General features: G+C 46.9%; 1 protein-coding gene across 9 annotated transcripts in view; it reads left to right on the top strand.

Annotated features, from left to right (window-relative positions):
- The first annotated feature begins 1,837 nt into the window (after positions 1-1,837).
- The window catches only part of WDR20 (WD repeat domain 20), a 63,107-nt gene continuing 47,993 nt past the window's right edge, over positions 1,838-16,951 (top strand). For 7 of the 9 annotated variants that reach the window (XR_003912989.1, XM_029950830.1, XM_029950824.1 and 4 more), the window contains exon 1: positions 2,770-3,072. Coding sequence is in view for 7 of the 9 variants with exons in the window: in XM_029950830.1 (XP_029806690.1) it covers positions 2,824-3,072 (249 nt within the window). In the remaining 2 variants the exon portion in view is untranslated. Of the gene's footprint in view, positions 1,857-2,769; positions 3,073-13,357; positions 13,579-16,951 lie in introns of those variants that run through there. The other 2 variants (XM_029950825.1, XM_029950828.1) reach the window with 2 other exon arrangements.

The raw sequence follows: 16,951 nt of genomic DNA, 5'->3' as shown, positions 1-16,951 counted from the left end.
TAAAAAGGCTTTAAGAAAAAATAGCCTTGTCATAAGGTTCGGTTAATAATATCACTATGTACTTAAAACAAACCCCTGCTCATGTATTTTGAGTGATGAATTATGTTTTTTGATCTTCTGTGTTGTACCTCGTTTCTATTTTGATTTTCTGTTTTTGCTACCTTGGAAATAATAATTTTTCTGGAAGTAACAGACAATGTAATCATTAGAAAAATGATGTAATCACCTATGGTATATAAGACACCAAGTTTCACAGTAAAGTGTGGTCTCTTCCACCATTCATGTTGTCTGTGTTCTTTCTTATAGATATTTCGCCGACACCAACCCCCTACTCAGAGACCCTTGGACTCTGGTGCGTGGGCTGGTCCCCGGCAAATGCCCACATAGTAGGCTCCCACAAAATGTTGTGATTTGAAGACTTTAAGATATCTTTAAAAAGCACTTTTATTTCAAGATGTATAAAATATTAAGTATTATATTTACTTCATAATAATTACTGAATAAAGAATAGATGCTTTGTACAAGATCAGTTTGTAGCAAAACATATTGTAATTTAGTAATCCTGATTGTGTCAATTTTACCATTCTGCAAATCTGAGGCAGAAAAAAAACTGGTACTTGAAGGATACTACGTCATGTGATGTTTTCCTAATTTGTTTCCAAATCCCATAACGGTCTTATGAGGAAGTATCGAGTCATACATAATGCAGTAAGAGAATAAGTTCAACCAACAAGATAAATTGGAGACTGGTTACGAGTCAGTAAAAGGTTAAATGTGGTTCCTGAAGACACCTGTGAATGCTGATTTCTTTTTATAAAGTCACTGTGGCAAACACACATCCTTCTCAAAGTTTAAAAACAAACATGCTTTTCTGAATTTTCATGGATTAAATCTCTGAATTTGAAAAACAATGACATATCTGACCTAAAGTGAACGTTCTGTATGCCCGGTTACATAAATTTGGGTGTTATTGATTGAATCCTTCAGTGAGCTTGGGGGCAACTACAAGAGGAAAAAAACGCTTAGAGATCATTCAAAGACTCTGAATGGGACAAAGGCGACAGCCTATTATTGTGACAATAAAATATGAACTTCCAGAGAATAAAAATCGAATACCTGAGGCATACAGATACAGCTAATTGAGGTTAATTGTGGGCTAATGAGATTTTTTTGGTCTTAATTTGGGCTTGCTGAGCTTTCTTTTTTCCCCTCTAAAAAGTATTCTGCCTTACTCCCCCTTGGTAACTCGGGAACACAGCTGAATTATTTTGAGAAGATTCAGGATGTCACCATCCCTCCAGGTGATCATCATAAATACATACTTTTTAATGCAAAATCACAGTTATAGGAAACTGGGATAAATCCACGGTGACCACAGTGCACATCCTGGTATTTAAGAGGCTCGTGACATCTATTTGACTTTTAGAGAAAGGCAGAGAGCACCCGAACAATGACAACCCAAACTCTCACGAGTCTAGCGTTTTTTTGCCAACGCTCACGAAGGACGCAGGACGCGTGTCCGATGCATTATGACATCATCGGCACGGTTTCCGCCGGCGCCTCTTCGCTCGGGGATACCGACGACGTGGGCGACCGGGACCCCTTCGCTGCAGAACGTCCCTTCACGGACTCATTCTGCGACCCTCCAGCTCTGATTTGAATTTAAGGAAATCCTTCATTCCCGGCGTAAAGCCGATTTTCCTACCCTCGCCCCCCTCCCCCCGGAGTTCCCCAGGGAGTTTCGGTCGCTTTAGAAACTTTCGTGTTCTAGCGCGACAAGCCAAGGCGCGCAGGTGCACAACAGCGACAGAGCCACGCGCGCCGCGGGGGCCCGCCTTCCGCGTCAGACCCGGCAGGTACGCGCACGACTGAGCCGCGGAAACGTCTCGCAGGTCCCACTTGGGTCCCCGCCCCCCGACTTTAATTAGTGGTCTCTAACTTTCTTAAACGCTCTTGCGAAGCCATCGACCAAGTCAAGCGAATCCGGCTTCCATTCGGTCCCAGGCTCGGAAAGCCACTGCCCGACCCCGCCCTCCCCTCCCCCCGTTCTCTACACGCCCGGTGAAGGCAAACTCCAGAAACACAAGTGTCCGCACGACCTCTCCGTGACAGCAGCCGTGCGCTCCGCCGCGCGCACCGGCGACGCCCCCCGCCCGGCCGCAGGAAGGTGGGGACGCGGCAAACCGAAGCCCCGCGCGGGACCTTCTCGGAAACCACTCCGGCAGGCGCACAGGGGCTTCCCGGGCCGGGAGGGGTCCCCCCGCCCCCTCCCGAGGGCAGAGAGCCCGGGCTCCCGCGCCCTGCTCCCGGCACCCCACGAGCGGAGCCTCCCTCCCTCCCTCTGTCGGTTCTTCAGGGCCGCGGGGGCGCTTCGGGGCACGGCCGGAGGCGGTTGAGGAGGCCGCCCCCGTTCACCTCAGCGCTTCCGACCGCAGCCCCGCAGCGACCTCGGCTTACCGGCTCTGCCCCGGGAGTGGGCGTGGGGGGTAGGCGGAGGAGGCGGCGTAGCCAGCACGACCTCCAGCCCCAGCTCCCCTCACCTGCGCGACAGTGGGGCCGTCCCGAAGCACCCGGCCTCGCCCGGGGGAGGGGCCTCCGGACGCCCCGCCACGCTGAGCGCGCCAGGTGAGCACGCCTGCGCACTCGGGCCGTAAACAAGCCCGCCCCTGCCCCTCGGCCGGCCTCCGCGGGGCCGGCTCCCGGGTGGGAGGGGCCAGGAGGAAGAGGCGGGGGAGGGGGAGGTAAAGAGCGAGAGCCCAGGACGGCGCTTGCGCGGTGGGCGTGATCCGGGCACTTAGGGCAGGATGAACGCTGCTTTCCAAGATGGCGACGGAGGGAGGAGGGAAGGAGATGAACGAGATTAAGACCCAATTCACCACTCGGGAAGGTCTGTACAAGCTGCTGCCGCACTCGGAGTACAGCCGGCCCAACCGGGTGCCCTTCAACTCGCAGGGATCCAACCCCGTCCGCGTCTCCTTCGTAAACCTCAACGACCAGTCTGGCAACGGCGACCGCCTCTGCTTCAATGTGGGCCGGGAGCTCTACTTCTATATCTACAAGGGGGTCCGCAAGGTACCGACCCGGGCGTCACCGGGGCCCGCCAGGGGCGTGGGCAGAGGCCAGGAGCAGGGCGGTGACAGCGGGGCCCAGGGTGACCGACAGGGGTGGCGGTCGCTCTTACTTTTGAGTGGGCCGGTAACTCCACTGGGGTGCTCCTGAGGAAGGGGGATTCACGAATAAGGAAGGTGGTGTTTCAGAGGGCTGGGGGCGGTGAGAGGGACCGTGGGGTACGCGGTTCCGCCTGGGAGGCCCCTGGAGGGGCCAGATGCTCCCTCTCTGGCAGGGTCCGTCAGGCTCTGACACGGCCATGGAGCGGGCCTGCGAGTCCCCGGAAGAGGTGGGGTGGCCGTCCTGTCTGCTTAGGCTGCCTCGCCTCCCGGGAGTTGTGGGTCTGGCTCCGGGGTAGAGAACAGGGGCGCGGGGCGGCTCGGGCAGGTCCCTGAGGCGGAATCCGGGCTGGCAGCGGAGGGCTGGAGACGAGGTCAGGAAGGACCTGCTCGGCACCGTGGGCTGCTCCACCTGCTACCGCGCTGACACTTCCTGGGAGCGTCTGTTTCTGGTGTTAACACTCTTCCCGAAAACATCAGGAGGAGGACGGCTGTCACTTTCTCCGCCGGGGAACCTTGTCCCGAGAGACTGTTAAAGAGGGTCATCTTGGCCCTTCCCGTATGGGAGAGACGGAGGAGTGCAGTTGAGAGGTCGGAATGTTTTCAGTGAACCAAGCTGGTTCATAGGTGTTCTGTGGGAGCGTGCCCAGATGGTTCTTGTCCAACAAGTCAGACTGTGTCCCAAAGAGGGAGGGATATGCCTTAAAAGCTGCTTTACAAGAATCACTTTTTTTTCCTCGACGGGCGACTGAACGTTAATTTTGTGAGGCATATAATCATCCTTTAAAAAGATCTCTTCAAAAGAAGCAACTTTGTTAGAGCTCTTCCTTTATTGGCTGGTAACTGTGTTCTCCTGAGAACTGCTTACCTTTGAGATTTGTAGTCTTCGACTTGACTTTGGGAAGAGTAAGGACGTTGATGCGTCCCACAGCACCTATGCATGTAAAAAGGTGGTAACAGATTATAAGCGTTTGGTTAGTGTGAAAGCAAATTGTGCACACTGAACAGTAGGTGTTTCCTAGGATGTAATCTATCCAGAAGCAGTAAGCTTTTGCCTGGTTTCTCAAGACCTAGGGAAATGAGAGTGGCATTCAGATGTAGCAAGTTTTCTCATTTGGTCAAGGTGCATCTTTTTGGTTGCGTTTGTGATGTGTTTTACTGTGTTTGAGGTTTGCTGTTACTGAAAGTAAATCGATTGACTTCATTTTTTCTCTTTTGCAACTGTGAAAGTGTGAAGTAGTTAGTAGTCTGGGAGCTAAACTTTTAGTCCTGCTCCCAACTTTTTTGCTGATTTGTTGGGTGACCTTGGAGGAGTTCTTTAACTTCTATCGGCCCCTCTTTAAAAAGAGAACATGGCAGTACTCATAATGTAATTTATAATGTAACTGTAATGAACTTTAAAGCCTGAAACCCTCAGCAGGTGTAAAATATAGTTAAAATAAACATTAAGACTAATGTCAGGGGCGCCTGGGTGGCTCAGTCAGTTGAGCGTCTGACTTCAGCTCAGGTCATGATCTCACAGTTCACGAGTTTGAGCTGCACATCAGGCCAGAGCCTGCTTGGAATTCTCTCTTCCCCTCTCCCTGGCCCTCCCCAGTGTGGGCTTGCGTGCACGCATGCTCTCTCAATAAATAAATAAGTAATAAATTTTTTTTTTAAGTGTCAGATGGGAAGCTGCTATCTTGACATTGATACTAGAACTGAAAGGATCAACGTTTTCTCTGGAAATAAGTTTAGAATTTTAATTTACTAAAATTCATGTAAAATTTTAAAAAGTGCTTTATTGCTGAATTTACCCTCAATTACTAGCATCAATATTACCTTTTTTTTTTTTTTTTTAATATTCTTTGAAAGTGTCTTATTTCTGAAGCATTCTAGTGGCGAATCTTACCTGGATCTGGTGGCTCTGGTTTGCATCGTCAAAACAGCTCTCTTGCTTGAAAATACCATCGTTGTGTTCTCTTAGCTAGATGCTGCTTGATGAAGGTTAAAACTAGGAGAGCTTTTCGAGGTTTACTCTTTATTAGTGTTTGTTTATTTTTGAGAGAGAGAGAGAGAGAGAGAGAGAGAGAGAGAGCGCACAGACAGAGGAGGGACAGAGCTAATGAGAGAGAAACAAAATCTGAAGCAGGCTCCAGGCTCTAGGCTCTGAGCTGTCAACACAGAGCCTGATGTGGGGCTCGAACTCACAAACGGGGAGATCATGACCTGAGCTGAAGTTGGAGGCTTAACTGACTGAGCCCCCTGGGCACTCCTAGGATAACTTCACAAACCACACCCCAAAATTCTTTTAAGCAAGACAAATCTTAAACATGTAGATTTGCCTGTAACTGCATAATTTATTTGAGCTCTTTGACTTTTTGTGAAATTTCATTTTCATGCAGTAACATGGCATTGTATGGTGGACATTTCCATTCTCTTCTAGCCATTTCTAGCCATTGTGATTTTTTAAAACTATTTTCCATGAATGCGTTTGCATTTATTTATTGTTATTTCTGAGTATATGATTGTCTTTGAGATCGTCTTTTCTGATTTTTTTAAATAAAAAAAAGTTTTATATTGAGAGAGAGAGCACTTGGTGCACGCAAGGAGGAGGGGAGAGAATGAGAATGAATCTTAAGCAGGCTCCATGCTCTGCCCCAGGTAGGACTTGTTCCCACAACTCTGGGATCATGACCTGAGCTGAAATCAAGAGTCAGATGCTCAGAGGACTGAGCCACCCAGGCATCCCTATTTTTTCTGATTTTAAAATAGAGCAGATAATTTTCCTACTCAGAAAACCAAAATTTACTTTTTGAGGAGTTATAACTCTGTTCTTACAGTTGGTCATTTTGACTGTTTTATTAATTTTTTAAATTGGGGGATACAAAGTTTTACAACAATTACTTGGATCATTCAGAAAGTCCGATTTGGATACACACCTTCAACTTAAATCTGCATGTAAAACAAGGGGAAAATAGGTCTTCGAGAAACTTAAATCAGGAGCTGTGTGCTGCCATTCCTAAAAGGAAGTATGGAGTTGTGGGGAAATGGAGTGGATGATGAGGTCGTCTCAGATCTGAGCTGAGCAGTGTATTCTTGGCCCTCGAACAGATTTACTGGAGTTTCTAGAGCGAGGCAGGGCCTTCGGGGTTGGCAGTCTCACCCTCTCTGAGGAAGCCAAGGCTAGATAGGGAGTGCGAACCTGTGTTACAGTTTTCTTTTGTTCTCGAGGTCAGGAAGGTGAAGCACAGCTGAGTGTAAAGACCTGTCCGAGTGAGACGGGACCGATCAAGCTTTTTGATCACTCGGACGCCATGGTCTCCAAGCACTTCAAGATCGGCCCCAGCATTTGGCCATATATTATCTCATCGAATCTTGATAGCAATCCTGTGAGGTACAAGAAAGCGTCTTCTTTCTGCAGTTGAAGTTTGCAATGGAGTTTCTTGTGTAAGGAAATGTAGTTTTGTGAAGTTACTTTGCCTAACTGAAGATAATATGAACATTGATTTAATAATGACACTAATCATTTCAACAAAGATGTGAGTGACTACTGTGATGATAGTTATGCTAGATGGGGGGGTCTGTAGTAGAGGAAGACCTTGCCCCTCTCTCCAAAGAACCATCAACTACTCGCCTGTACACCTTTTTATAGAGTACTTGGCTTTCTTTCTTTTTTCTTTTGTTAGAGAGATTGTTTTAGGATAAAAATGCTAAAGGTAGCTGAGCTTACTGAACCAACCCTTTCATTTTATGAGCTTTGGTTTTACATAAACGTGGATGGCAGCCGTTCAGATCTCAGCTTAGATGTCACTTCCGTAGCGTATCCTGCTTTGAATCCCCAGGCTGGATCATTTTTCCTTATTACATGTTCTCATAACACGTAATGACTTTGCCTGAACTTTGCCTTTGTAGCACTTCTCTCAATTTATAATTCTCTGGGTGATAATCTGTCTCATCTTTTTTTTTTTAATTTTTAATTTTTTTTATTTTTTTATTTTTAAGAGACAGAGACAGCGCAAGCAGGAGAGGGTCAGAGAGAGAGAGAGAGATACAGAATGGAAGCAGGCCCCACGCTCTGAGCTGTTAGCTTTACCCACGAGTGGTGAGATCATGACCTGAGTCGAAACCAGACGCTTAACCTACTGAGCCCCCCAGGCGCCCCGATAATCTGTCTCTTCTATAAACAAAGCTCTCTTAGTAGAGAGACCTGTTCTTTCCTCCTTTCACTGTTTTCCTGGTGCCCAGCACAGCGTCCACCATAAAGTTGGCCCTAACTGTTTATTTGTTGAGTGAATGACTAAATAAAGCATCTATGTTCATCTGTACCATATTTTTAAAAATATTTTTACAAGCTGAAAAACCTATTTAATTTTGGGCTTCCCAAATGTCTATTTTTAATGGTTCACATCGTCTTTTTTTTTTTTTTAAGTTTCTGTATTTATTTTGAGAGAGAGGATGAGCAGGGAAGGTACAGAGAGAGAGAGAGAAAGAGAGGGAGGGAGGGAGTGGGGAAAGGGAATCCCCAGCAGGCTCCACACTCAACCTAGAGCCTGATGTGAGGCTCAATCTCACAACCATGAGATCATGACCTGAACCAGTATCAAGAGTGGACGCTTAACTGACTGAGCCACCCAGGCACCCCTTGGCTCACACTTTTTAAAAGATATTTGAAATTCTTTTTTTTAAGTTTTAAAAGTGTTTATTTATTTATTTATTTATTTATTTATAATGTTTTATTTATTTTTGAGACAGAGAGAGACAGACCATGAGTAGGAGGGGCAGAGAGAGAGGGAGACACAGAATCTGAAGCAGCTCCAGGCTCTGAGCTAGCTGTCAGCACAGAGCCCAACGCGGGGCTCGAACCCACCAACGTGAGGTCATGACCTGAGCTGAAGTTGGAGGCTTAACCGACTGAGCCACTCAGGTGACCCCAAAATGTTTTATTTTTGAGACAGAGAGAGAGAGAGAGAGAGAGAGAGAGAGCGCGCGAGCACAAGTGAGCATGAGAGGGGGAGGGGCAGAGAGACAGGGAGACACAGAATCTTCCCAGGCTCCAGGCCTCCGAGCTGTCAGCACAGAGCTCAATGCGGGGCTCAAACCCACGAACAGGAGATCATGACCTGAGCCAAAGTCGGAGGCTTAACGGACTGAGCCACCCAGGCGCCCCTAAAATTCTTGTTAGTAGGTAACAAGTTTAGCTTTCTTACAACTGGGAAGTTGTATAGCAAGAGACCATGAAGTAACGGAACCTGACCAAATGACATAGGTTACTTTTGATCTACTTCTGTCAAACCACATTACCTAACAAATCTATGTACTAACAGACAACTGGTAAAAACTATACTCAAAAATACTTAACATTCACATCAAAGAGACTTACTTTTTCCCTCCTATCTGAAGACTCCAGGCCACAAGTGTGCTGCCCAGAATTGTTATTGAAGCAATTTCTACAATAGGAGGGAAGTAGAATTAGATGGCTTCCACGGCCTTTTCCAAGGCCTTTTCAACTCTGAGGGTTGTAGGAGTCTGTGCTCAATCGTTTTTAATGAAAATAAATCCATTTTTCTTTTGGGAAGATGTCTTCATGTCTTGGATTCATTGCCTGCTTCTTTAATGGGAATTGAGTGTGGAGTGTGTTGTGAAAGCAAGTTGTACGTGTTGTGATTCTAGGTCTTTCTGCTAGAAAAGGCTTTGTGCTCAGTGTGTTGACATGAAGCTGCGGCCGGAAGAGTCCTTTAATAACAGCTCGAGTATTTTCAGAGCCGGAGTTGTCCAGGAGTGCAGTGGGCTGGCTTGGGCCAGAACGAGCACTCTGTGTGGGAGGTCGGCTGTCTCTCTCCCAAAGACTGCGGGAGCACCTGTTGGTGACTGAGGAATTCAGGCGCCATGTGGGAGGGCGAGCTAGAAGCCGTTTAAAGGTTTTTTCCACACACAGACTGGTTTTAGATACTGGACTGCTCCAGAGAAGGTCATGTTCACACCCTGCTCTCCATTTGTAATTTTCACATCTCTCTACTCTCCATTTCTAGTTTAGAAAGAGGCTTAGAAGACCAGAGCTTTTTATATCAAATTTCCTTTGAGAAGCGTTGTGCTTAATTTAGTAGGGCACATGTGAAATTGAGTGGAAACCTATAGTTTTTTCCCGTTAAGGGCTACTTAATGTCTTCTAAAATATTGATAATTAGTTATTTGACTGTCATATCTTATAGACTGACGGGAAGCATCTGAATTTATCTCTTAGAGCAGGCTAGAGAAACGTTCATATGATACCTTGGTTCTCTTGACCTTGAAGAAGAGGAGGATGATGAGACTGTGAAAGACAGAACGGGTGGATATGAGCAGTGGTAAGCGGCTCCCAGAGTGTGTCCTGGAAACCCAGGAGGCAGTCTGAAAGTCGTCATTTTAGTAAGTAGTTGTGGGGCCTGCTTAGCAGACAGGAGGTACTCTTCTGGACGCTGGGTCTAGACAAGGTCTCTGCCCTCAAGAACCTTGTCCTGTGTTTATTATCATTGAGTTAGTCTAGTGGCTTCATTTATTTAGGTATCGTGCTTTGGCAGAAACCTTGAGCAGGAATCAAAACAGTGGATTTTATCACTGACTAATTTGACTATATGCGTAAGAACGTTGTTTTAAAAATAAATGTCAGATTTTTGTAATTTGAGATCTTAGAGAACAATTTTATTTGTATTTCAGTGAGGTTAGTTTGTGAAGAAATATGAAATGTGGTCCTATTTGGTTATTTAGGAATAAACATCAGAAGTAGAAATAACTTTAATTGGTAGACATTCTCTGTTAATTTTTAGGACATTTTATTTTTATTTAATTATTTAAATGTTTATTTTTAAGAGAGAGAGAGAGAGAGAGAGAGAGAGCGCGCGCGCACGTGCGCGCACTTGTGCGCGCTAGCGGGGGAGGGGCAGAGAGAGAGGAAGACACAGAATCCAAGTAGGCACCAGGCTCCGAGCTGTTAGCACAGAGCCTAGAGGGATTCAAACCCACTAGCTCTGAGATCATGACCTGAGCCAAAGTCCAACGCTTCACTGATTAAGCTACCCAGGTGCGCCCCCTTTAAAAATTTTTATTTATTTTTAATGTTTATTTATTTTTGAAGGAGAGAGACAGAGCATGAGTAGGGGAGGGGCAGAGAGAGAGGAGGACACAGAATCCAGAGCAGGCTCCAGGCTCTGAGCTGTAAGCACAGAGCCTGATGCGGGCTTGAACCTACAAACCCTGTCAGATCATGACCTTAGCTGAAGTTGAATGCTGAACCAGCTGAGCCATCCAGGTGCCCCAATTTTCAGGACATTTTGTTTATTTATTTATTAGTATTATTTTTTAATGTTTGTTTATTTTTGAGAGAGAGAGAGAGAGAGAGAGAGAGAGACAGAGTGTGAGTGGGGAAAGGGCAGAGAAAGGGAGACAGAATCCGAGGCAGTTTCCAGGCTCTGAACTGTCAGCACAAAGCCCAACATGAGGCTCAAACTCACAAACTGGGAGATCATGACCGGTGCCAAAGTCGGATGCTTAACCCCACTGAGCCACCCAGGCGCCCCAGGACATTTTAAATTGTCAGTGACAGGTTATCTTATTTTCTGAACATTTTTTTTGAGCATCTTTTTTTTTTTTTTTAAGACTGATTAGTCTTTTTGAAGTTTATTTCTTTTGAGAGAGAGGGAAGGAGAGAGGGGAAGTCTCAAGCAGGCTCTGTACTGTCAGGCTCATGACTTGAGCTGAGATCAAGAGTTGGACTGAGCTACCCAGATGCCCCTTGTCTCTGTTTTTTTATAATACTGTGCAAGGTATGTCTTATTAAAAAAATCCTCATTGATCAAGAGTTTATTGCAGAACAGTTATGTACAAGGTGCTGGTGTCTGTCGTGGGCGATGTGAAGGAGAAGGAAGACACTTGTCTGTGAGGAGCTTGCGTTTCGGTCCTGATAACTGGACTGTAGAGTAGAAGGCGTGCGCTGTGCACGTGGTGGAGGCGGCGCAAATATCACGTGGAGTTCAGGAGTAAAGGTGGAAAAGTACTTCTCTGCCTAGATGGAGAAGAATTATGGGTTGGATTTCAAACAGATGATTTGCCCTGAAGTGTGTATAGATCACAGTTTTGTAAATTTTAAAACTTGTATCTTTACTGTTCTAACTTCAGAAATGCTTCATCTTCATTTCTGATTGAGGTTGAGTTGGCGATCGCTCTTACTGTTTAGCATTTTTCTCAACTTCACAGCTCCTCTGTCAATTGGCAATTTGTAAATTGAGTCCTGTTTTACATTCTCAATTCTGTTTTGTAATAATGGATTTTTTAAAAGTAGGGTATATTGTACTAAGAACATGCCAAGGCAATCTCTGCTACACTTTTATTTTGTAGCAATGGAAAATGTAGCTCTTACAAGAAGCAAGGTTTTGTAAGAAAGAAGAAGCATAAGAAAGAAGCAGGGTTAAGAAGGAACTTAGGAGGTTTTTGTATTTTACAAGTAAGAGAGGAATATGTTAGCATCTTCTCAAGTAGCCACATTGCAGATGAGCTCTGGGGCGGGGCTTGGTCTCTCTCTGGCTGGTGCGTCCAGCCTCACTGCTGCCCTGCCCTTGTTTCCGGCGACGGCGGGGCTGGTGCAGGTGCTCCTTCTCCTTACTGACTTTGATCTTCACTTCAGAGGCGCTGTCTTAATGTCTCGTTTAATAAGTATTTGAGTGGTTTTGTGTGAAAAGCAGTAACCAAACTATGGGAAATCAAAGAAGTAGGAGACATGATCTTTGACCTTGAGAGGATTATCATCCAGCCAAGGAGATAAGATATTCACACACTTGTTCATTCTGTCAAGATTTGAGTGGGTTGTTGTTGAGACAGCATCTCTGCTGTCCAGGAGCTCATGGGCCAGTGGCTTAGTAGATGCCTTACTCATCCCCCCGACATTTACGGGCCCCGTGGGCCCAAAGACAAATAAGACGTAGTCCTTGGCCTAAAGTGCCAACGATCCAGTGGTGAGATGGGCACACACTATTCCCTTCTTCGTGCTGCTTAATCTGAATAGAATTTAGGGGCTATGTCCACCTAGACTTTTAACGTGTCCTTCCAATTGTGGATTTAGTCAACAAATCACAGCAGTAACAGACCTATGACTTTATCACCAGCGAAAGTCACAGGTGTTTGCGTGTCACGTTGTGGTTGTTGCGGACGGAGGCCTCCCCCGCACTCCTCACTCCTTCGAGGTTACAGTAGTCAGTGGGGCTGCACTGGGGCTTGTTACAGTGTGGAATAAAGGCACTTTCATAACTTTTAATATTTAACCATTGTGATCTTTTGTATTTAAAAACATCCTTGTGAGAAGGAGTCCATAGCACGGAAAGCTTAAGCACCCTGGTTTTGATAAGTCTCAGTTTACCTTTTCTCCTGCGTCCCGTGTGACTGAGCGTGAGAGCGGTGTTCTCCTGTCCCATCAAGGAACACGCCCAGCTCTGTGAAGAGGCCCCTCTGGTACTTGTGGTGGCTTTTTACTCAGCAGTTGATTACCTGGGATTCTAAGTTGGTCAAGCCTTGTGTTGCTTTTCTTTTTCTTCTGGATCATTCCTTTGCTTTTGCTGCCCCAACTAGAGGGAGGAATACAAGAAGTACTTACAAGATTGAGTCTTGTGAGAGTTTCATTGGTTCAGATCATAGATGATGATACAATTGTTACAATGTGGTATTTGTCTTAGTTGCAGTGGAAACTTTGAGAGGCTTTAACGAGGTGACATTTAAATTGGATTCTGTGGGCATCTGGGTGGCTCCGTCTGTTAAGTGTCCCGCTTCGGCTCAGGTCATGATCTAGCAGTTCATGAGTTCAAGTCCTGCATCCAGCTATGTGCTGATGGCTCAGAGCCTGGAGCCTGCTTTGGTTTCTGTGTCTCCCTCTCTCTTTCTGCTCCCTCCCCCTCCCCCATATATAAACATTTAAAAGAAAGCTTTATGAATTCTGATAGGTGGATAGGCTGAACGGAGAAGGCTAAACCAAGGCAACTAGAGACCCGAGGCCTGAGGACACGGCCCAGCTCCTTGAAGGGCCAGTGTGAGGGCTGAGGCTTTAGCAGGACCTGACTAACGGACAAGATTGTCTTCCTTCGTGAGGATCAGCTAAATGCTGGCTGCATCCTAGCTTTCAGAGCTCTTCGTATGATTTTTAAAATGATTTTTTTTAACGTGTGTTCTTTCTTTGGGTACTGCTCGAGGTGACGCGCTGCGTCAGTACCTGTCCTGTAGGACTGCCAGCACCCTGTCCTTCTCAGGACTCAGGCCATCAGATTGTAGGAACACCATCCCTCGTCGGACCCTCATCACCTCCTGTCACGTCTCGGCAATTGTGGCCCCCGCTGCACTGCCACTCTCTGCAGTTACTCCTGTCTTAAATGCTGTGGTTGGTCATTGTAACCCCCTTACACTCACTGTCCGTTCTGGCCTGGACTCAATCGACTCCTACAGCAAATGGGAAGAAAAAGCCTTTTCTGGCCCCCACGCGCTTGGTACCTGGCCTTCGCCTCCGGGAGCAACTGCCCCAATTTCTCAGCTACTTCTTAAAGCAGAGCTCCGCTAGCTGACAGCATGGACAGCCTCCGAGTGTGGTGTACAGACTAGCGCCACCAGTGTCGTCCCCCGGAGCCTGTGGGAAGTACAGAGCTCGGCCTCATGCCGGCCTGACAGAATCAAAATCTGCATTCCTAGAGGGTCCCCGGAGAGTTCGTGTGCTCACTGGAGTTGGCATTCACTGGGTTTCTGTGGTCCTTCCTCTGCCTCTTCAGACTCAGTCCAGTCAGATTATTGTACCTTCCTGCCATCTATTTTAAGTGTGTACTTCAATGATTTTTAGTAACCTGCCAAGTTGCCCAACTATTACCATAATCCAGTTTTAGAACATGAGAGATTGTTTTTAAATTTAATTTTGTGTAAGTTTCGGTTAATGCCAGATGAATAGATTCTAAAGACCTGCTCTAGAGCACAGCGACTGTAGTGACCGACGTGGTTCGTGCCCTGCAGAATTGAAGAGGGTGGATCCAGTGTTACGTGTTCTTACCACACACACACAAACGGAGGGACATGAGGAAACTTCGGGAGCTGTCGGGTGTGTCTGTGGCCTTGGTGATGGCATCATGGGGCCGTGCGTGTGTCTAAACTCAAACTGTACACATTTAACATGTGCAGTTCCTTGAACGTGAAGTATACCTCGGTAAATCTATTAGAAGAGAACTAATTTTGTGTTTTAATTATAGAAGACTTTTGCGTGGTTCCAGCATCAGAACTGTAAAACGGGGCTCTGGCCAGAGGCTCCTAGCTTCCTTCCATTTCTGTTCTCCCTGCGAAGTGCCCTCCCTCCCTGTAATCACTCTATTTGTTTTTGAGCTGGCCTTCTGTTGCTGTGAGAATCAGGTGACATTTGAGGAGAGAAGAAATTGAGGGAGCGCACTATGTGTGGTATTTTGTGTCTCGTTTTTTTCTGCTTAATGAATGATGCACATTGGAGATCTTATCATATTAGTAAATAGAGATCTTCTTTACTCTTTTTTATAATGGCTTTCTATTCCGTGCTCTGGATATGCATTACTGTCTTTTTAAAAAATTTTTTTATTACAAATGACGCTGCAGTAAATAACTTTGCATGTGCATTCTTTTGCATGTAGGCAGGTGTATTTACAGGTTGTGTTTCCAGAGGAGGTGCTGCTGGCTCAGAGGGTCAATGCCTATATATTTAAAAAAATTTTTTTTAATCTTTAATTATTTTTGAGAGAGAGAGAGAGAGAGAGAGAGAGCGCGCGCGCGCGCGCGAGATATAGAATCTGAAGACAGGCTTCAGGCTCTGAGCTGTCAGCACAGAGCCCGAGGCAGGGCCCGAACCCATGAACCGTGAGATCATGACCTGAGTCGAAGCCGGACGCTTAACCAACTGAGCCACCCAGGCGCCTCATGTTTATTATTTATTTTTGAGAGAGACAGAGACAGAGGGCAAGTGGAAGAGGGTTAAAGAGAGAGGGAGACACAGAATCTGAAGCAGGCTCCAGGCTCTGAGCTGTCAGCACACAGTCTGATGTAGGACTCGAACTCACAAACCTGACCATGATCAGGTCAGGATTATGACCTGAGCCAGAGTCGGTCGCGGAACCTACTGAGCCCTTCAGGCGCCCCCCTCTTATGTACGTTTGATGTATATCTCAGATCCGTCCGCAGGGAGGGTCGCGCTGTCTGTGCCCCTGCACGAGGACACCGGTTCCCCCACGGCCTCCCCAGCAGAGCCTGTGGTCAGACCTGCGTTTGGTCTGATAGGGGAGAAGTGTGCGTTGTTTCTGTTTTTCCCATGTGAGGAGAGTAATTGAGCATCTTTCTATTTATTAAGAATTGAATGTTTCTTTTTCTATGGACTGTCTCATAGCCCTTGCCCATTTTTCTGTTGGATTGCTGGATATCTTAATTTTTTTTTTTAAAGGAGTTCTTTAAGTATTAGGGAGATTAGCCCTTTGTGATATGAATTACAGATTTTTTTTCTTTCATTTGTCATTGGTTTTGTAACTTTGCTTAGGGGTGAGTGTATGTGTATTTGTTTTTATCTTGAATAATTTTCATGTTTTTTGTCGTTAAATTTATAAATTTGTAAGTTTTTCAAATAAATTTTTATAGATAAATTAGAGCCATTGTTTTATTATTTAGGTGTTAACTAGTTGTCCTCCAAAGTTTAAAGATGAAGGAAAAGATTACATTTTAATATTTGAGAATTAGGTTTAAGAGTTTTGTAGGAGCAAGAGATGAACATTGAAATGTTCTATAAAAGGACCTGGTGGATGGTGATTTGCTGGTAGTTTTTATGACTTCGTATACTTCAAATATAATGTTAGGTATGTTTTGGTTTACAAGTAACTTGAAACCAAGCTCCAACAAGTTGTTTAAACTTGAAAGGGCATGCATTGGCTTATGTTGTTGAAAATTCCAGAGGTAATGTGGGCTTCAGGCATGGTTTGATTGGGGTGCCAGCTCAGTTTTGCTGAGATACTCTTGGTTCTGCTTTCCACTTTGTGTCAGCCTGGCCCAAGTGGCGAAATGATAGAGGTCCAGGCTTCACATTTCTGTGACACATGGTCCAGAATGGGAGCCAGTGTCCGGGGTGAGAGTGAACAGGTCTTGTGGTCGTTTTCTCAGGAGAGGAAGAGAGACGTTTCCTCGAAGCCGCCAGCAGACCTCCTCCTTGGGCCTGCTGCCCCCGGTGGGATGACAGCCCACTCCCAGGGCCGAGGAAGCGCGCACCGAGTGGCCTGAGCGGGGAGCTGGATTGCCTCGCACCCCGACTGCCCGGGAGCCCGCTCTGGGGCTCTGGGGCTGCGGTGTGAGGAGACCTGGACGCGCGGGGACGAGGTGGGCACCCGGGGGCCGCAGACGGCACCCAGGGTCTCTCCCCAGCCGAGGGGCCGGCCCCCGGACGGAGAGGTTTCTTCCTGGAGCTCCTGGGGAGGCCCGGCGGCGAAAGCGGGAGGACCGCGCACTGTCGCCGGAGGCCGGTCCGGGCTGCGCTGGGCTGCGCTGTGCTCCTGCGTAGTGCGGGGGGGCCCCCTTTCCTCGGGGCGCCGGGGCTCCGTCCTCACACGTCCCACGTCCGGACTGATTGCAGCTGCGGCCACGATCTCACGGCTTGTGGGTTCGAGCCCTGCCTCGGGTTCTGTGCTGAGCGCCTGAAGCCTTCTAGAGACTCTCCCCCCCTCTCCGCCCCTGCCTCACACACTCTCCCCCCCTCCGCCCCTGCCTCACACACTCTCCCCCCCACACTCTCCCCCCTTCGCCCTCTCCCC

Source organism: Suricata suricatta, chromosome 9 (genome assembly GCF_006229205.1).
Source record: "Suricata suricatta isolate VVHF042 chromosome 9, meerkat_22Aug2017_6uvM2_HiC, whole genome shotgun sequence".
Taxonomy (NCBI): domain Eukaryota; kingdom Metazoa; phylum Chordata; class Mammalia; order Carnivora; family Herpestidae; genus Suricata; species Suricata suricatta.
The sequence above is the reverse complement of the archived record's forward strand: the minus strand, read 5'-3'. Positions and strand labels throughout refer to the sequence as shown.